The sequence below is a fragment of the Stegodyphus dumicola genome, chromosome 6, assembly GCF_044657685.1.
Source record: "Stegodyphus dumicola isolate Sdum_Otavi_A_Nest chromosome 6, ASM4465768v1".
In the NCBI taxonomy this organism is placed as follows: Eukaryota; Metazoa; Arthropoda; class Arachnida; order Araneae; family Eresidae; genus Stegodyphus; species Stegodyphus dumicola.
Window position 1 is genome coordinate 226,216,376 of NC_140773.1, and position 19,440 is coordinate 226,235,815.

The 19,440-nt window shown below is 37.1% G+C and overlaps 1 protein-coding gene across 2 annotated transcripts in view; it reads right to left on the reverse strand.

Moving 5' to 3' along the window:
* Positions 1 to 19,440, reverse strand: part of LOC118185734 (lachesin-like) — an 898,780-nt gene that overhangs the window by 152,881 nt on the left and 726,459 nt on the right. For both annotated transcript variants that reach the window (XM_085819606.1, XM_085819605.1), the window contains exon 4: positions 18,674 to 18,881. In XM_085819606.1, the coding sequence (XP_085675732.1) occupies positions 18,674 to 18,881 (208 nt within the window). The remainder of the gene's footprint in view (positions 1 to 18,673; positions 18,882 to 19,440) is intronic.

Sequence of the window (19,440 nt, forward strand, 5' to 3'; positions counted from 1 at the left end):
TTTACATGCTGTATATAATGTGCTTGGACTTCATGCTCGAATTCATTCTCACTTTTTATGCTTTTGGTTTCCGTTGTTGCTTATATTTACGGGTTACGTTGCGTTATTTGATTAAGGTAAACCAACTCTAAGGTTATATGCTTATAGGGAGGGGTGACTTCGGGGAGGAATTTTTAAGGAAAACTGGCTCGTATCCACGTTACACGGGGGGGAAATCATAAAAACAAACAATGCAGCCAGCCCGTTCGCCCGTCGCTTATATTTTCACAGTTTTAGGTTTATTTGAATACAAGAAAGCTTTCGAGAGCTAGCTGCTTAAGATGAAAGACGCCTTCGTGGAGGACGTACTAAAATAAACTGACTCGTATACATGGGAAAACCACGAAAACGCCCATGCAGCCAACCCGTTCACGGAATTCGAACCTAGCACCGAACTGCCAGTGTTCAGTGACCTTTTTCACTCGGCCGCTGCTGGGTAGCTTACATTCTCATACTTTTAGAACGTTTGGATTATATGTTTTGTGTTTTTAACACATGTCCTGCTGTATTTGTAGAGACGAAGCGAAATAAATACATAAGGCTCTGAAAGTTTCGCACTTTTGGAGGAGTAAAATTGTATTAAAATTTAAAAACATATTTAAATATTAATAGTTTAAAAAAACCTATTAAAACCGTTTTCAAAATTTAACTAAACGAAGATACCATTATTGTAATTTCTATTAAAACTGTTATTATGGTGACATAATTCAAAAACAATATGAGTTGGGGTTCGAATCTTAGCAAAAAGGAAAATGAGATCTTACGTGAAATTCATTCTGATACTAATATCATTATCTCTAAAGCTGATAAGGGCGGACAGATCTTTGTTATGGACAAACACACATATATTACTGGAGTCTCTAAACTGATAAATGCAGGCCCATACTGCTCGATCCCTAAAGATCCTTCAACTTCGGACCTCACGAAAGTTAAAAGTGCTATCAAATCTTCTCATATTCTGCCAACTCAGTTGAAGAAATCACTTATTCCACTTATTACTAATTGCGCTAGGCTTTATGCTCTTCTAAAAGTCCACAAAACCGGTATTCCTTTTCGACCAATTGTTTCCAACCTAGGTACTGCTTCATATCTTTTGGCCAAATATTTAGTTTCCAGATTTTCTCCTCTACTTGCTAACAATATTCACACTGTAAAAAATTCTGTTGAAGTCATTGGTAAACTTAAAAAAATATTTCTCCACTTCGTTCCATTATGGTAACATTTGATGTCAAATCACTGTTTACTAATGTTCCGGTCGAAGGAGCACTAAATTGTCTTGAAACTAGGCTTTGGGAATTTCAGTTCACACATACTGAAATTAATGAGTTGGTTTCGCTTGCTAACGTCTCTCTCAGTCAAACCCACTTTGTTTTCCAAAATGCATATTTTCGTCAAGTTGAAGGATTGGCTATGGGTAATCCTCTCAGTCCGGTACTTGCTGACAGTTATATGCACTATTCTGAGATGAAATTATTTGATAAACTATCTTTCCGTCTTTGGATTCGGTATGTTGACGACACTTTCGCACTTTTTGACGGTTATAAGGAGGATTTATCCGAGATTCTGGCTATTATGAATTCAATTGATCCAGCCATCCAATTCACTCTTGAAATTGAATCCAACAATTCCCTCTCCTTCCTTCATATTCTTATAATCCGCAATGAAACTGATTTTAGCACCACTGTGTACCGTAAACCCTTTGCAGTTTGTTTACGACCCCATGCCAAGTCATGCCACCCTGTTAAGCAAAAAATGGCTTCTCTTTACTATTATGTATTCCGCGCGATTAAAGTTTGTTCCTCTGAACCTTTGCTTACGAATGAACTTAATTATTTGAGAGCAGTTGCGATTGACCGTGGATTTTCTCTCGTGATTATTGATAAAGCCGTTAAAGAATTTTCAGATTCCCATCAAAGAAGACATTCCACTGTTAGAAATAATATTAATGTCCTTGTCGTGCTTCCGTTTTATCCTTCTGTTAGCTATAAAATTGCAAAGATTCTCCAGAAATTCAATTTTCAAGTCGGTTTCTTCCCTATTAATAAAATTCACCCTTCGATTCTAGAAGATTGCTTTTCTGTCTTGAATTCTTGGGGAATTTATAGTATATCATGTCAGTGTGGTTTAAGATATATTGGCCAAACAAAAAGAGCGTTGAAGTTTCGTATCAAGGAACATGAATTTTATGTTAGAAAACGCGAAATTAACAAGTCTTCAATAGCGTATCATAGTTGGACATTTAACCATAATTTTGATTTCGGGTCTGCAAAAATTATCCAAAAGGCTTCTTCCATAGGTGAATTGGATTTTCTTGAGGCTTTTTACATTCACAAAGATTTAGCAGGTTTAGTTAATGATTTAAATTCTAATCCAGTCCTTCCTAATGCCTTTAAAATTCTACTATCTTAATTCAGTTATTTTTGCCGATAGATGGCGTTACCTCCTCGTGTTTGGTACTACCAGAGGGTATAAAAATCCGTTCAGTGGTTGGTTTCCATTATTCGAAGTTCAGATTTTGAGCGTGAAGGTGCAGTTGCCCCTCGCTCCCTATTTTTAACTTCGCTAATTTTTCTTGTCCTTTGTGTTACATGTCCTTACATGTCCTTTGTCCTTACATGTTTGATCAGATAGCCTGGCTCAGTAAAAGTAGGCGGCCAGTGTAACTCTGATTAAAAATCCGGTTATAACCACGTACAGTGCTAATAAGGAGCACGTGTTTCTGAGACTCCTTCCCCTTTATTTTTCTTCTTTCTAGGTATTTCTTTCTCCTGATGAGGAGGGACCTTTAGCTGCCCTCGAAATCGATTGTGTGTTTCAATATACTTACGCTAAATACAAGGTGGTTTTTACGATTTTGATAGTGCAGATCGTCGATGTCGAACGGTCCTGTAAGTCTTCGCCTATTCCGTCAGTCTTACACCACGCTTATGTTTATCTAAAAAATTATCTTTCTTAATTAAAAATCTATCTTTCTTAATTTCAACGGTCCGTGGCTTCTTTGCAGCACTATCTGAAGCAACACTTGGGAGGCATCGTGAAATAATTATTTTCAGCTTAAAAGTGAAAAACAAGTAACTCACAAGCACACAAACACGTAGATCAAACACCACTGAGTGATTGGACGAGGGGATTCCTCGAGTTGAGCCGGATCAGGAAACGTGCTACACATACCAACCGCCTGCCTCGTTGCTCTTTACTCGAGTCAATGCTCGTATTTAGGGACGAATGTTTTGCTCATACTTTTCTCGTAATTGAATTTCTCGTATATAGAGGTGCTCGTATCTAGAGGTTCAACTGTACTGTATTATTTGGTTATTGCACGCACAAGATCTTCACGATCTATTGATATATGCAAATCGTACAAATCTGTGAGAATTATAGTGGAATTTTTATAAAAATTCATACTAGAAACTTACGTTTCTTTTATACAGTTTAACTTTATACAAAAACTATGAAAATTGTTTAAAAAATATGCAAACAGCCTTAGTAGTATACAGATTTGTCAAGTTTTAATAAAATACAACATCGAATAGAATTCCGAAATCCAAAATATTTACACAACTTTAGAAATGTAAACGCAGAAATTTATTTCACTGAATAATGCGTTTGTATGAAATATTTATATTTAAAATTTTCAATATTCCGTACAGTTCGTATTTTTTAAACATATGATAGAAATCTTGACTTACGTCATTTTGTTTCGCAAATAAATAATCAAATATAGCTGGTTGAACAATAAAATCTTCAAAAGCGGAATGGCTGCTTCGTAGTTAGTACGTTTTTTATCTTTTATTTGCTAATATATATATACATAGTGCTTTTATTTTCCTTTTCATTTCGTGTCTCAACCGATTAAGAGCAGACGCCGTAACTGCAGTGGTTTTTATAATGGTCACACTAATGACTATTTAACGCTGAAAATTTCATCACGTATCATTTAGCGATATGATTACTTAAATGGAGCAAACGGTCGGAGATGAAAACTTTTCTTTTTCTTGGCGAGTTAGCATTCTAACGATAATTGCATTTCTTTTTTGGAGGACTCCATGTTTTGGATAAGCATAACTGATAACAAGTCTATTATTTGTATACAGGCGTGTATGTTTTAAATGCACTTATTTTTCTTTAATTCAAATAATTTTCGATGCACATTGAAATATATTAAAATAGTGGCAATAAAGTCTTTTGCATAACATTTCTAAAAATTAAAATGGCTAATGTCCATGCAGTTAAACAGCATATAAAATTTTATTTTGATATCGGTTTTTATAATGTTAAATACACTCTTAGACAAAAATAACGACCCACCAATGAGGAGTTATCCGAATGGGACGAAAATCGGTAGAAGTGATGTACATGTACAGAAAAACAAATGATTGCAGTTTGGGATAAATTGGATGATTTATTAAAGTGATAGAGCTTCACAAATTGAAAAAATCAGTAACGCGTTTGTCCACCTCTGGCCCTTATCGAAGCAGTTATTCGGCTTGGCATAGATTCATAGAGGTTACGGATGTCCTCCTGAGGGATATAGTGCCAAATTCTGTCCGACTGGCGCGTTATATGGTCAACATCCCGAGCTGGTTGGAGGGCCCTGCCCATAATGCTCTAAACATGCTCAATAGGAGAGAGATCCGGCGAGCTTGCTGGCCAAGTTAATGTTCGGCAAGCACTAAGGCAAGCAGCAGAAACATGTGCAGAGTGGAGGCGGGCATTATATTGCAGAAGTATAAGCCCAGGGTGGCGTGACATGAAGGGCAACACAGCGGGCTTTAGAACTTCGTCGACATACCGCTGTGCTGTAAAGTTGCGACGGATGACAACCATCCCCCCTGAAACTATGTACCCCTGAAAAGCAAATGTGTGAAAGCATTTGAATATGAAAGAAATTAGTTCATTCTTTTCAAGCAACAACCAATTCGTAAATAATTAATTTTATTGTTGAACCAGGAAACCAAAACTTTTGAAACTTCAGGTTAAAACGTATGACGTCATGATTTAAATGCAATGTATTTTAACAACATTTTAACTATATTAATAAATGAATTAACGCGGTGAGAATATATCGTGTCAGTTATGCTAAACCGAAACAAAAGTTACCAACAGCAGTCATTTGTTTAAAATGCTGACATTTACGAAACATTTTCGACATACAGTGACGTCACATGCAATCGCCTGTTTTCTTTAACGTCAGAATATGACCTTATGTAATAATAAAATGTTTAATACTTGGCAATATTATTTTTATTTTATATTTTGTAAAACTGACAAATTTTTTATTACCAAACTCTACGATTTGTAAGCGAGCAGTGGCAACAGATTTCGAAATAAAGCAACTTTATCTTCTTCGATGCGCGACACTGTTGCCATTCGGAAAAATATTTTTGCGTGCGAAAATGATTGTTTTCATAGTTTTTACTTAATATCTCCGTTGATTAAAGTCATAAGAAGCTTGGGAACAGTCGAAATGGCTTCCTAAGGGTTTTTGGAATCGAGAATAATATATTCAATGTTTCGCAACGCTATTTTAATTTCATATTTTGTAAAGCGTAGAATTTTTTTTAAGAAATTCTACGACAGCGAGCATTGGCAACGCTCCTTGAAATAAAGCAGACTTTTATCTACAGGGTGAAAGCTGTTGTCACTCTGAAAAATGAGGGCGAAAATTTAGCGTATTGAGAGTTTTTAATTAATATCTCTGGCAATTAAATTCGTGCGAAGATGAGAATGGTCGAAATGGCTTCCCACGAATTTTTGGAACCCGTAGAAATTCTCTAAATTCAACGGCCCACCATTCCATACAAGATAATGCTGCAAATATACACACACAGGCACGCATAGATTTTAACAGCGCATATGGGTATACATTTGATGAAAATGGAACTCACAAAATTTATTTAACCTAAGCTCTTATCCAGTCAGTAAATAATACACATAATTTTAATACTAATTATCTTTATTCCGTTTTTCTTTTTAAAATTTTAATCAGCAATAATAATCAAAATATAGAAGTAAAAAAAATAATCCGGTTAAATTTCCACTTCTCAATTTCTCACTAAATCAGATCTGCTTTTAAAGAATGTAACATAGACGAATATTTATAATTCGTGGCAAAATAAATAAAAAAAAATTAAAACAATTAATGTAAATGTTAACTACGAAAATATTGACTGCATATCAAACCTTCGAACAATAAAACATTTCTTTCTAATTCCTTAGAATTTAAATCTAATTGTAACAAATTAGAATCATATTTAGTAGATGTGAACGGTACGTTGTTTTTATGCTAAATTAATTAATTTTAATCATGAATCATTGGGTAAATATGTTTCATAACGAAAGATCAGAAAAGTACTATTTTTATACTGCAAAGTGTTTCAGTGCTACAAATTTAATTTTGTATGTTAAAATATAACACCCTCATAACAGCTTCTGAAAGCTTGCTTTACCTTATTGTTCTCATTAATTATTAAAATGAATTTAATTTAATAGTTTATAAATAAATAAAACTTAAATGAAATTAATTAGCTGTGCATTTAAATCCTTATGTTAATTGTTAATATTCGGCTTCACAAAGAATGTTAAATTGGAAAATTGTTGCCATATTTGTAGTCGCAAATCTTTAAAAAATTTAATTAAATTATTTTAGATTCTATTTTCATAGCTGAGAAAGCAATGAATGAGAATTTTGAAAAATAATTAGCGTTTACCACTCGTATTCAACTTTAATCTTTAATGAAATTATCAGCCCTAGTATATCATTAGTTGTATATTTTATACACTGGTTATCATAAATTAATGAAAAATCACAAAAATAGCGATAACTCCCTTAAAACTAAGCCAAACCGTGTAAAATTTGAATATGTTGCCAAGTAAGAGTAGCTGAGTAAAACTCCAATATGCAAATTAGTGGCGCTGCACTCGGAATACGTCATCTGCGAGGAGCATAAAGTCCATGTTTGAGAAAAAGCCCACATATTCCATTGTGACAGTGACATCAGAAATCTGAGATAGCCAATTTGTAACAATGACCTCCAGATATCATTTGCCTGCAGAGCTACGTTGGAGAGCCATTGAGAGACTAGAGGCAGGATCAAGTCTCTCAATGTCAAACAGAGTGGCCAGATGGCTAAATGCGAGTCCTTCTGTGGTTCATAGACTTTGGAGGCGATTTCAAACCACAGATTCGGCCTCTAGGAGGTTCAGACAAGGACGGCCAACTGCTATGCTATGACGAGCGCCGATGGCCGATATTTGGCATTATGTGCACGCAGGAATAGAACCTACTCTGACTCTTCTTAGATCCTCCCTTGCTGCAGCCACCGGAAGGTTGGTGTTAACGTCAACTGTGCGTAGAAGGCTTCTCGAAGGTGGTTTGTATGCGAGACGACCAGCCATTTGCGTGTCGCTCACGTCACGCCATAGGAGGGACCATTTGCAGTAGGCACGACAACATGTCCACTAGACGCTTGATCAGTGGAGACCTGTTTTCTCTACGGATGAGTCCAGGTTTAGTCTAGAAAGCGATAGTAGGCGTTATTTGATATGGAGAGAACCTGGAACCCGTTATCATCCGTTAAAGAGATGCATACGGAAGAGGCAGAGTCTGTGTTTGTGGTGGCATCTTTTTGGGTGGACGCACAGACCTCCATGTCTTTCCAACGGAAACCTTGAATGCTCCGGTTTATAGAGACGGCATCCTTGATGCTTATGTGCGCCCATGTGCCGGGGCAATATGTGATGCTTTCCTGTTACAGGGCGATAACTCAAGACCACACAGGGCTCGCATCGTAGATGATTATTTTCAACAGGAAACAATTATGCGCATGGAGTGGCCAGCTCGATCCCCGGACTTGAATCCTGTCGAGCACGTTTGGGAGGATTTAGAGAGAGGTTTAGCTGCTCTCAGTCTGCTCCCTCAGACCCTTGCCGCGTTTGCAACAGCTTTGCAAGATCAATGGCTCTCGCTTCCTACGGAACTAATAGACCGCATAATTGAAAGCATCACGCATCAATGTATATGTTGTATTGCTTCTAGAAGCGACCATACTCCCTATTGAAGGTACGTTTCCTATAGAAAACTGACACCTTCGATTAGTTCATTTTATTCATGTGCTAATTTCTATACCACCATATTTTTCTGGTGATTTCTTTTTATGTTATTTGATACCTTGCTATGTGTTGTATATTGTGGGTAAGTTTAATAAAATTCTACATGTAACTTTTTCAGTAATCGTGATTTTTCCTCAATTTATGATAACCAGTGTATATTATTTATTTCAAATAATTGAATTTCCTTTCATAAATTTTGAAATTCCAATATTTGCTTCTTACAGAGCAAGGATTCTCAAATTTTTCCCTCGATTCCTTTCGACTTGAATATCTTGGTTAATCCAGGCTCAGCAGCCGCCGAGCGGTAAAATCACGGAACACTTGTAGTTCCAACTAATGTTCGATTCCAGCCTAAGAGGATGGCTACATGGACATTTTCGTGTTTTTCCCCATGTTTAACAAGATGATGTACGTATTTAAGAATGAGAAGATGAACGTTATAAATAATGTTGATGTAAATCAGGTACTGACTAATCATGGGCGTTTCCCAGCTTATTTTAATCAGTTCTATCTACAGAATAATGATAAATGCTTAATATGTGATAAGTTTGGGGACGCCAGGCACTTCGTCGGTAAATGTACGCTTACCCGGAGTGGAAGAGAGAAACATAGAAAGAATTTTAAGGAAGATTTTAAAAGGAACTATTCAAATTTGAAAGATTTTGCAGAGACAATAATGAAGATTATAAATACGAACAAAGATAGAATTGGAATTTGGCACTGAGACTCAGATTTTGGACTTTTTTTTTTCTTTTTTTGTATTTGCTTTTCCTGGTCAGTCTCATTTTTTTAAAATCATACAGCCGACTAGAAGGATTGGGGCTGTGGCCTTATATTGATAATGTGTAGCGTGTATACGAGCCAGGTTCCCTTAGAAAGTTCTACACGAAGGCATCTCTCCCTTTAGACAGATAATCCACTGGGCTATGCAATAATCTACAAACCGACCCAATCCTCGGTTATCCCTTTTACCAGAATAAATATTTTCGAGACTACAGATTTATCTAACGTAGAAATATTAATTAAAACATTTTCTGATAATAAAACACACACAAAAAAAATACCTAATCGTAGAATTACGGAAGTTGTCATTTTCACAGCAAACAAAGTAAATTGTTCGTATTTTTAAAATTTCCTTTTCAAATATTTTGATACACTTTTATTTTTCCTAAACATGTACCAAAATGACAAAATAACTCATTTTGCTTTTCAGATGGTCATTTTTCTTTATATAACTACACATACCTAAAGTTACAGCTAGCTTTTATGTTGACTATTCTTCTTCCCTGTTTAATTGGAAGGCTAACTTTGTATGGTGTAGCAGCGTCTTGACGCCATTTGTTTGTTTCCTTTTTATTTTCATGCCAAATGTTATTCGAAAGCTAGTTGGAACAGAAGAAAGGCTTTCGCTTTCCAAACTGGTAATGTCTTAAAAAGGTTTCATTTTTCTTGCCTGAATGTTATACCCCCCTGGACTTATAAACAGTAGCTTAGCATTATATTCTGCTAGTCGCGATTGGACCCTACTATCGGAAAGGACAGTCGTGCTGTACCGGAGGATAGTGCCACAAGCATTCTGACTGGGTAGCGTGATGCCCATTAGAAAGTTTTATTACGATTCCTCACACTTTGTGATCTCTGTACCTGGGACTGGTACCTAAAACCGTTTTAGCCAAGTGATGCGAAAGAGAGCGTTCTGAATAAAAAAATTCGTCGTCTGTGGTTTCTAAATCCAGGAGCATTGCGGCAAGTGCAACTAATTTTTCTCTCTGAGAGGAGTCATTGATACAAGCCCACCGCTCGCCAAAAGAGTAAGCTCCAAATAGTGCCTTAATGGTGGAACACGTAGACATTATTATTACTGCTTAAATGTTTTAGTAAGTTCTTCGCCCTGTCTGTCACACAGAGCTCTTCATTTCGCTTGCAATTCGAGGAAAGTAGTCGTCCAAAAAGACGACAAAGGCATGGGACAAGCCCCAATGCTATAAGAAAACGAAAACAAATTAGATGTTTTGAAAATGAAGAAAATCGATGAAAAGACGAGGAAATAATAAAATATGGTACAGTGTGGAAAAAAATTAAACTATTTCAGGAAATTAAGATGGAAGGTTTCGTTTTCAAAATGCTTTGCGAAAAGGTGAACCAAAGGACTTTGCTAAGAGATTGATGGGAACACAAGTAGCGCATGGCAACAAGAATGGCTGTAGCTGTTTCTTTAAGGGGGTAAAGCATACTGTTTGAAACTTAAGGGCTGCTTATGTTTGTTATGTGATTATGATAAAGCCTCGAGGGCTATCTGCCTAAGGGAAGGGTTGCCATTGTGAAGTACTTTCTAAGGGAAACTGGCTCGTATACACGTTACACATAGAAAGAAAACCACGGAAAAGGCCATGCAGCCAGCCCGTTCGTAAGATTTAAACCTCGGACACAATTACCAGTGTTGAGCGAATTTACCGCTCGCCCGCTGCTGTAGCTTGCCGGTCTACAGTATATTTAATGGGAATAATAAGAAATGTAAAAATTTCCAATCTTAGTTAAAGATGAGAATACGACAAGTCAATTGCATCACACTTCGTAGTTGAGGAGACATGTTTGTACCAAAATGTATGAATTTTTTAAAGTTTTTTTATTTAGAAAGTTTAGAAATTAATGTTATAAATATAAAAGTTAAAATCTTGAAGTCAAATTCGAAAGTAAAAGAATCTGAGCAAAAATTTCTATATTATATTAATGAAAATAAGCATGAAAAACCTGAAAACGTTCTGCTATGAAATTTATGTTTCCAATTTAGAATGCTATGCTTTGTTTTGATGTTTTGATTGATGACCAAATGCAGTTTCTTCTGATGAAAGCAAGTGATTAGATAGAATTTGAATAAAACATGAGCTGAATGCAGTGCTCTAAATATTATAAAATAAAAAAAGTAATATAGACTCTGTCAGATCAATTCTGTTTAAAATATGATCATAAATTAACATTAGTATATTGATCTTACTGTGGGATGAATTCTGGGGAGTTTTAATATATTTTTAAGATACCAGAAAAACAAATTTGCAAAATTCAATTTTTCTTTTAGAATTATTACCTTATTTATTTAATGCCTGTTATAATTAATTTTCCATATATAAATAACTTCACCAAACTATAAAGTTCATCAAGATTTTTAGTAACATAAATTTAAATTTAAAAATGAATTTTAAAAACATTGCCTTATGAAGACATTTGTTTAATTAAACTTTACCAGAAACTTGACATCTTCATTGTAATTGACAGCAAATATTCATGTACAGATTCGTTGTATTTATCATCATACAAAGAAAGTTTCCTTAATAGGAAAAAAAACCCACATATTTGAATGATCATAACTTATAAAACATACACCATATATTTAAATGCATATAGTAAATGCGAAAATTCTAATCTCCCCTCCTGTCTTTATTAACAACAAAAAAACTTAATAAAACTAACAAAGAGTTATAGCATGACTTTGCGATCGTAAGCATAAGCAGTCATTAGGCCCTGTTTGCAATTAAATTCAAAGAATAATATAATTTCCAAACTACAACTTTTTTAAAAAACAGATGTAGAACGAATATTTTATAATAAATTATGTGTGTAATACAGAAATTTACAGATTTACTGTACAGACATTATTTTTGAATTCAGGAAACAGGAAAAATGAGCAATGTCCTCGCCTGAATTCGAATCTGGACCACTCGAATACGCGCCGAGTGTGTAACCATTACACCACGAAGGCAATGCGAAAGGAAAGAGAAAATACCTTATATACTCCCCCTTTTAAAGGGCGAATGGGGATAGGGGGATCCAGAAGCCAAATCCTGGTGGTGAAGAATCATCAAACACCACATTTTAGTTCGGGCGCAACTGTAGAGTCATTAGGAATTTTTGAAGCAGGAGACGTGAAAAATGAGCAATACCCTCACCGGGTTTCGAACCTGGAACTCTCGAATTCGCACCGAGTGTGCCATTCATTACACCACGAGGGCAATGCGAAAGGAAAGAGAAAATATCTTATACTACAACCTAAGTAAAATATAACATTTTCTTGAAAAATGCTGCTTGTAAGATTTTTCTCTACAATGATAATGTTATAGCAAAGGACACGAGTAAAATAATGAGAAAACTAAAATATCTTTTCCTACATAAAACAGAATACAGATTGTAAGGAGCAGTAGGCATTTTTATTTTTTTTTAACAGGAGATGTGGAAAACGTGCAAAATCTTTGCCGGAGGTAGCTCTAAAGGTTACCTATGATTTCATAAGTAGTGGGCCTGTTTGTAATTCAAGTTATAACAGGATGTTCAAAGTGATCGGGTTCCTTCAAATAAACATAAATACTTTAAAATTGAGCTCGCTTCTAATTCTGCAGTAATTGTTCCTCAAGAATCTATATTTATAAATTAACATGACACATTTTATTTCTTTCTCCTCGTCAGCGAACTTAAGTCTTGATAGGAGCATTCAGCAGCATATTTTCTTTGTGTTTCATTTTTACGTTATACTCTTGCAATTTAAGAGACCATCGTATCAGTCTTCGCGACACATTCTTCTGAGAATACAGAAATAATATTGCTTCGTGGTCCGCGGTTACAGCAACAGGCTTTTAAATAAAATTTGTGAACAGCAGAAGGCCCATTTTCAGTAACGCTATAATGTCTGAGTTGCGTTAAGTGTTTTGCTAAACTACGTTACCGTTTGCCGAGCTTCCACAACTCAGCCGCAAAATCAGATGCCTTTGCGGTGATTCTTAACTTGCCCTCTGGAGCAGAAAATTTCGAGACTGGGCCTTGAATAAATGCCGCTTTAACTTTTCCAAAAGCTGTATTTAGAACCGTCGGCCAAGTGAATCTAGTGTTTTTTTACTTTTAAGTTTAACACGGGCTCTGCTATATGAGATCTTAACCCTAAATAGAAGCACAAAGCCAAAACGGCTGCTAAATTCTTTACAGCATTATGTAGAGGGTACCGTTTAATCGCTAAAATTGTTTAGTTTCCTGTTTTTATTTCAAGCTCTGATATTTTATATCCCCCGTATGAATTTCTTTGCCCGCGAATTTGTATTTTGCAACACTCGCATTTAAATCTGCTTCCATCTGACCAGCAAAAATTCGTGCAAATTATGAGTTGGCTCATCAATTGTGTTACTAGAGACTATTATGTTATCCAAATATGCGAAGGTTGATTTTCCTAGCACAGGCCTTAAAATTATGTCTTTGCCTCTCTGAAATGAAGCGAACGCCCTCCATAGGCCAAAGCCATTCCGAGAAATGTATTTACACCTGATTAATAATAAGAACCGTTGTAGAGGCATTAGGTATTTTTGGAAACAGGCAAGATGAAAAATTAGCAACCGCCTTCCCCGGGAATCGAACCACGGACCTCTGAAATACCGGCTCAGTGTGCTGACCACTACACCACGAAGGTACGCTAGGAAGTCGGGAGAAATACCTTATATACTCCCCCTTTTAAAGGACGATAGGTGTTTTTAGGGGACCCAATCGCCAAATCCTGGATGTGGAAAATCCTCATCCAACACCCTTTTAGTTTGAGCGCCACTGTAGAGACATTAGGTATTTTTGGAAGCAAACAAGATGAAAATTAGCAACTGCCTTCGCCGGGAGTCGAACCACGAACCATTGAAATACTGGCTCAGTGTGCAGACCACTACACCACGAAGGCACGCTGGGAAGGCGGGAGAAATACCTTATACCGTTTTCGGCACCTTCTCAGGTTTCAAAGGTAGCTGGAAATATCCAGAAGTGAGGTCTTGTGAGGTCACATATTTTATGTACTTTTTTCTAATTTTTTCCTATTCTCCAAGTTATTGGTAGTAAGCAAACAGGATATTTTACTATACCGTTAATATATCTGTAATCTGTGGCAGGAAAGATTGATGTATTTGGAAATTCGAAAGCAGGAAAGTTGGTGGGAGGAAGATTATTATTGTTGTTGTTGTCGTCGTTGTCTTGTACATGAATTTCATAGAAGAATGGTTGCCAAGGCCTCAAGGAGGTTGGACTTCTATTCCCACCCCAGTTTTTGAGGGACAGTGATAGTGATAGTGACGGAGGACGTGGCCACCACCCCTTTACTATTAAGTTAATTAGCATATAGGGCCACGTCCGCCCTTATACAGAGTAAAGCCAGAGAGGCCAAATGGGAGGCTTGCACAGGGCGCCCAAACCCAACGCCTGGACCATCCGGTTGGCAGTTCCGCGAACCAAATGCCACCAGGTTGACACCCGTCCAAAATGCCCCGGTCCAGTGATTTTTGAATCTTCAAAAATAGTATTGTACACGGCTAAACAAGGGCAGATATACATTAGTAGTTATTTACATGCTTCTGTTAATACATATTTGCTGACATGCAATCCAGCACTGTTACATACATATACTTTCTAAATACCTACATAACATTACCTTAATTTGCTTTGAAATAATAAGACAGAGCTAGTATATACACCTAGCACAATAAATATAAAAATAAAATAATAATAATAATAAAAATAACATACATTAGGACACGCTTGCCCACACTATATACACACATCGCAGACATACCTAGATTACTTATGCTTGAATGATACTGATTTACATTGAAATTTGCTGACATACTGACCAGTTATATTTACACATGGCATAAGTCTGGACCCATGTCCATTAGCTTATCAATTATATGAGTAATTTTGCTGGTCTGGTGTCGCTGCTTGGCCATAAATCTGTTGAATGCCTCCCTGCTCGTCTGCGGGAACGGAATGTGCATTCCCTCCGTGAGAGGACATTCGTGAACGTAGTGTTCTGCTGTGCCCAGATCGCCGCAGCAGCACTGATCCGAATTGGAGATTCCAAATCTCTCAAAATATACGCGAAAGGGCCCATGCCCTGTGATGTAATACACCATTTGTGGCCGTGCAACCAGTAGTTCCCTATCTACATTAGGCAGAAATGTATGCCCTCGGCGGCCTGTGTCTTCGTTGTCCCACGCAGCCTGCCAGAGTGCTAGAGCTGTGGCGCGCAGATTCCGTTTTAAATGAGAAAACGGCCATGGGATTTGTACTCGGACTGCTTCGACGTTATGGGCTGCTTCTTTTGCAAGCCGATCTGCAGTCTCATTACCATGATTCCCGATATGGGCTTTCGTCCATTCTAGATTAATTTTTAATTCTTTATGAGCACGGAGGTATTCCTGAATAGTTGCTATTATTGGAGAACTGTGGGTGGGGTTAAGGATGGCGTATAACGTAGACAGGCTGTCTGTTATTATGTAACTATTGTATAGCCTCTGCTGAATTATCGCTTGCAGTGCATAGCTTATAGCTGTGGCCTCGCTATGGAAGACACTATTGTGCGCTTCCAAATGCCCCTTCCATTGGCTTACTATTCTACCCTCTTTAAGTGCTGCATATGCACTGCCCACACTGTCGTCTATTTTAGATCCATCCGTATAATAGGTAACATCTATGTTTGTGGATCTTGTGGTCTGCTTTAGGTTGACATTAACACCCCGTCCTTGCAAAGACGGGTGCCTGTCAAGGCTGATGACTGCTCTTTCGAGGTTATCTGCAGTAAACACATCTTCCCCAAATTGCGTTGTTTGGCCGAGTTGCTTGACTATCTGGTACGTAGCTTCCTTCTCGACACTAATGGACAAGGGTAGTATGCCAGCCAGGACTGCCAGTGCATTGGTCGGGGAAGTTCTAATTGCTCTCGTGATATTTAATAAAAACGGCCGTTGGATGCTTTGCAAATGCTTTACTTTTCTGCCCTGCATCGCCCAGACAGACAGGCCCAGACAGCTGCTCCATATGTCACGATCTTCTCAGTGACGGTGTTATAGAGGATCTTGAGGATATGGGGGTTGAGACCCCAGCGGTATCCTTTCATCATCTCAAGCTGCTGTGCGCTGTTTTAGAGAGAGCACATGCGCTATCCAATTCAGTTTGTCATCAAATATTATTCCCAAGTATTTGAGTTCTCGCTTGATTGCAAGTCGTTTCCCATTGAGCGTGATGCGTGGTTGTCGCGTTAGGAAGTCTCCCTTTTTTGGAATCAACATTTTTCTTCGGCAATCTTCAACTTCAGCGTTGCACATCGCTCCTGAAAGAGGTCGCAGGATTCTTGGCAGTTTCTCTGCAATTGCTCTCTAGTGGGGCCTTGTACTATTAGTGCCGTGTCATCGGCATATGCAACTATTTTCGTGTGACTTAGCCACGGCTGTGTAAGTATACTATTGTACGTTAAGTTCCATAGGAAGTGTCCCGCTCAGGAACCGTTTTTGAGGAACAGCATCCCGCAGGGTTGTCAGAGAGTTTTCCCCTCTGCCCTACCACCAACCCACACGAGAGGAATTTCGACTCGCCTCCAGCTCGGCTCGACTCGGCTCGCATTCAGAGTGCCTCCATGCCGCAAAGACACTATAGATTTACAAACATCCATGCCTTCTCCGGGATTCGAATCCGGGTGCTTCACTACTGCAGTAGATCCCCTAAGCACTGTACCGTCTGGGCGGCAGGAAGTTTAGTCTTTTTTCTAAATAAAATTACAGGGCTAGCATAGGGATAACTCGTGGAAATTACTAACATTACTGAAATATGTTTTTAGTAATATTCCATTTATTGTAGCGGTATGGTTTCACCCTACACGGACTGCTGTCTTCCGTTTCATTCTTATGACTCATCATATGAGTTAAACCTAAGGTTATAGAAATATTAGGTTATTTCGAAGCAGGAGAGATGAAAAATGAGCAATACCGTCGCCGGGAATCGAACTACGAACTTCACGAATAAGCGCCGAGTGGGCTGACCACTACACCACGAAGGCATGCTAAGAAGGCGTGAGAAATACCTTATATATTCCCCCCTTTAAAGAGCGACTGGGGATTAGGGGACCCAATCGCCAAATCCTGATGGTGGATAATCATCATCTACCACCTTTTTTATTACTGGCGCCACTGTAGAGAAAAAGTTATTGAAGCAGAAGACATGAAAAATGAGCAATGCTCTCGCCGGGAATCGAACCACGAACTTCTCAAATACGCGCCGAGTGTGGTGACCACTACACCAAGAACACATGCTAAGAAGGCGGAAGAAATACCTTATAGGATCTCATCGAATAAATCTGAAAAATTTCTTAGCAATTGTACCCACTTTTTGATTCATTCCAAGAAAACTTATCTTTAAAGTCTAAAGCTTACGACTATTTCTCTTTTTCAGGTATTCTGTTAAATTCTAACAGTAAAGTCTTATCCTGAAAAATCAGTTCGTGCACTAGCTCCCTTCCAAAAATCCAGTTCCAAAATCAAGCTCGCCTGCAAATTTCTAATCGCAAAATGTAAGAATTTATTCTCCTTATTCTTAATATGCAATTCAAAGTCATGCTCTTCAAGCATTCGCAATATTTCTCTTGTACCTCTGTCTGTGTAACCCCAAACAGTGCCTTACACTAATTTTTTTTTTTTTTTTTTTTTTTTTTTTTTTTTTTTTTTTTGCATTTTATTGAAACCTTATTCCATTAAAATGGTGCTCTGAGTCCCTATATCTAGCAAAGCCACTGACGGGAATTCGTTTTTGCGCAGTGTATTAAATTTGCATAATACTTAAATGTAATCAGTCAGTGGAAAAGCTATAAAAATCCTCACCGTCAAGAAAAGAAGGATTGAATACACTTTCTATATTAAATCTCAGTTTGATGGTGATGAAATGTAATACAAAGTTTTAATTTTTTGGTCAGTACTGATTTCCAATAATTTATGTCGAATTTCAATTTGACGTTGATGAAATATGGCTGAAAGATTTAATCTCCTGGAGACTACAGAATATATTTTTCCATAGCTTCACTTTTATCACAGTAGTGTCTTAAAGACTAATAAATAAACAGGGAGATCGCAGAAGAGAACCATAGCTCAAGTTTTTTGAAGAATTAACATGGTTGGCTTGTCCGAAACGCTTTGGCTATTAAACCTTTAACAGCAAGGGGCATTAATTCCAGTTATGTCAAACTGAGAAGAACATTAAGGCAAAAATATAAATACTAGATATTATTCAAAATACAGGAAAGGGAAATGAAATAAAGCGAATGGGAAACGGTTTTGAATTAATAAAATTGTTTCGTTTTCCTGATTTCCCTTCTGAGTGAATTACAAGTTTCCCTTTGTTTTAAAAGTTAAGATAGTTTTTAAAATGCCACCTTTCAAGTTATGAATACTCAAAATTTATTGCACCAATGAGCCATTTCAAACATAAAAAGAAATACAGAAAATATTTGTTGCGTTACAACAAGGTAATAATAAAAATAGCCCTTCGGATAAAATATTATCGAAAAATATCTGTACTCCTTACACTTGCACCAGTACGTAAGTTGTTTAAAAAATTCATTACTTTTTGAGGGGGGGGAGAAGGTGAAAGGATTCTTTTGAATAATTCTGTCCTCAGAGGTTTTGCAGGCGAAATAATTGCTACAAAAATTACTTGTTTTCTATATAATGATATGTAAACAACTTACCCACAACGTCTAGATACCCGCTTTGGCTTTTCATGGGGGAGGTGTTGATTTGGCACATAAATTCCCCTTTGTCCGATTCTTCAACATCTTTAATGTTGAGCCACCACGTTCTGTAACCATTGTGGGAAATACTGTAACGGACATTGCGCGTGATCACACGGTCGTGCAGCGTCAACAAAGTGTGTTTATCAGTATGAATCCATGCAACCTAGGAAAAGGAAATCAATTGTTAAACACTTACAAACCTCCTAAAATCATTTTTAATATTTAGAACCTCGAAAGCAGTAATAAATAAGAAAAATATCTGCGAATTATTAGTAAACAATGTGTTAAGAACAGCTTCACTTGAAATTAACATTTTTATGTTCACGCATTTCTTCAATTTTCTTACTTTTTTTTTTTTTTTTTTCTAAAACCTGAAGCACATTGGCAGGAATTAAAACAAATTTCAAAAGGTAGTCGTTGGATATGTTCTTGAGACGTGGAAAAAGGCAGAGGGAAAGAAACAAAGGATTTTGAACTATATATTGCTGGATGTCTTAGATATATTTGCGTTTTTCTAAAAACTTATTATTTTAAGTTTCTTTCTCGTCACATTGTAAGATTAGACTTAATTAACTATCTAATTATAATTGTTAATCTTTTGGGGCTTACCAGCGGCCGAGCGGTAAAATCGCTAAGCACTGGTAGTTCAGACTTGGGTACGAATCCAGACCTGGGCCGGGTGCATGGACGTTTTCGTGCTTTCCCCATCCGTAACGTGTATA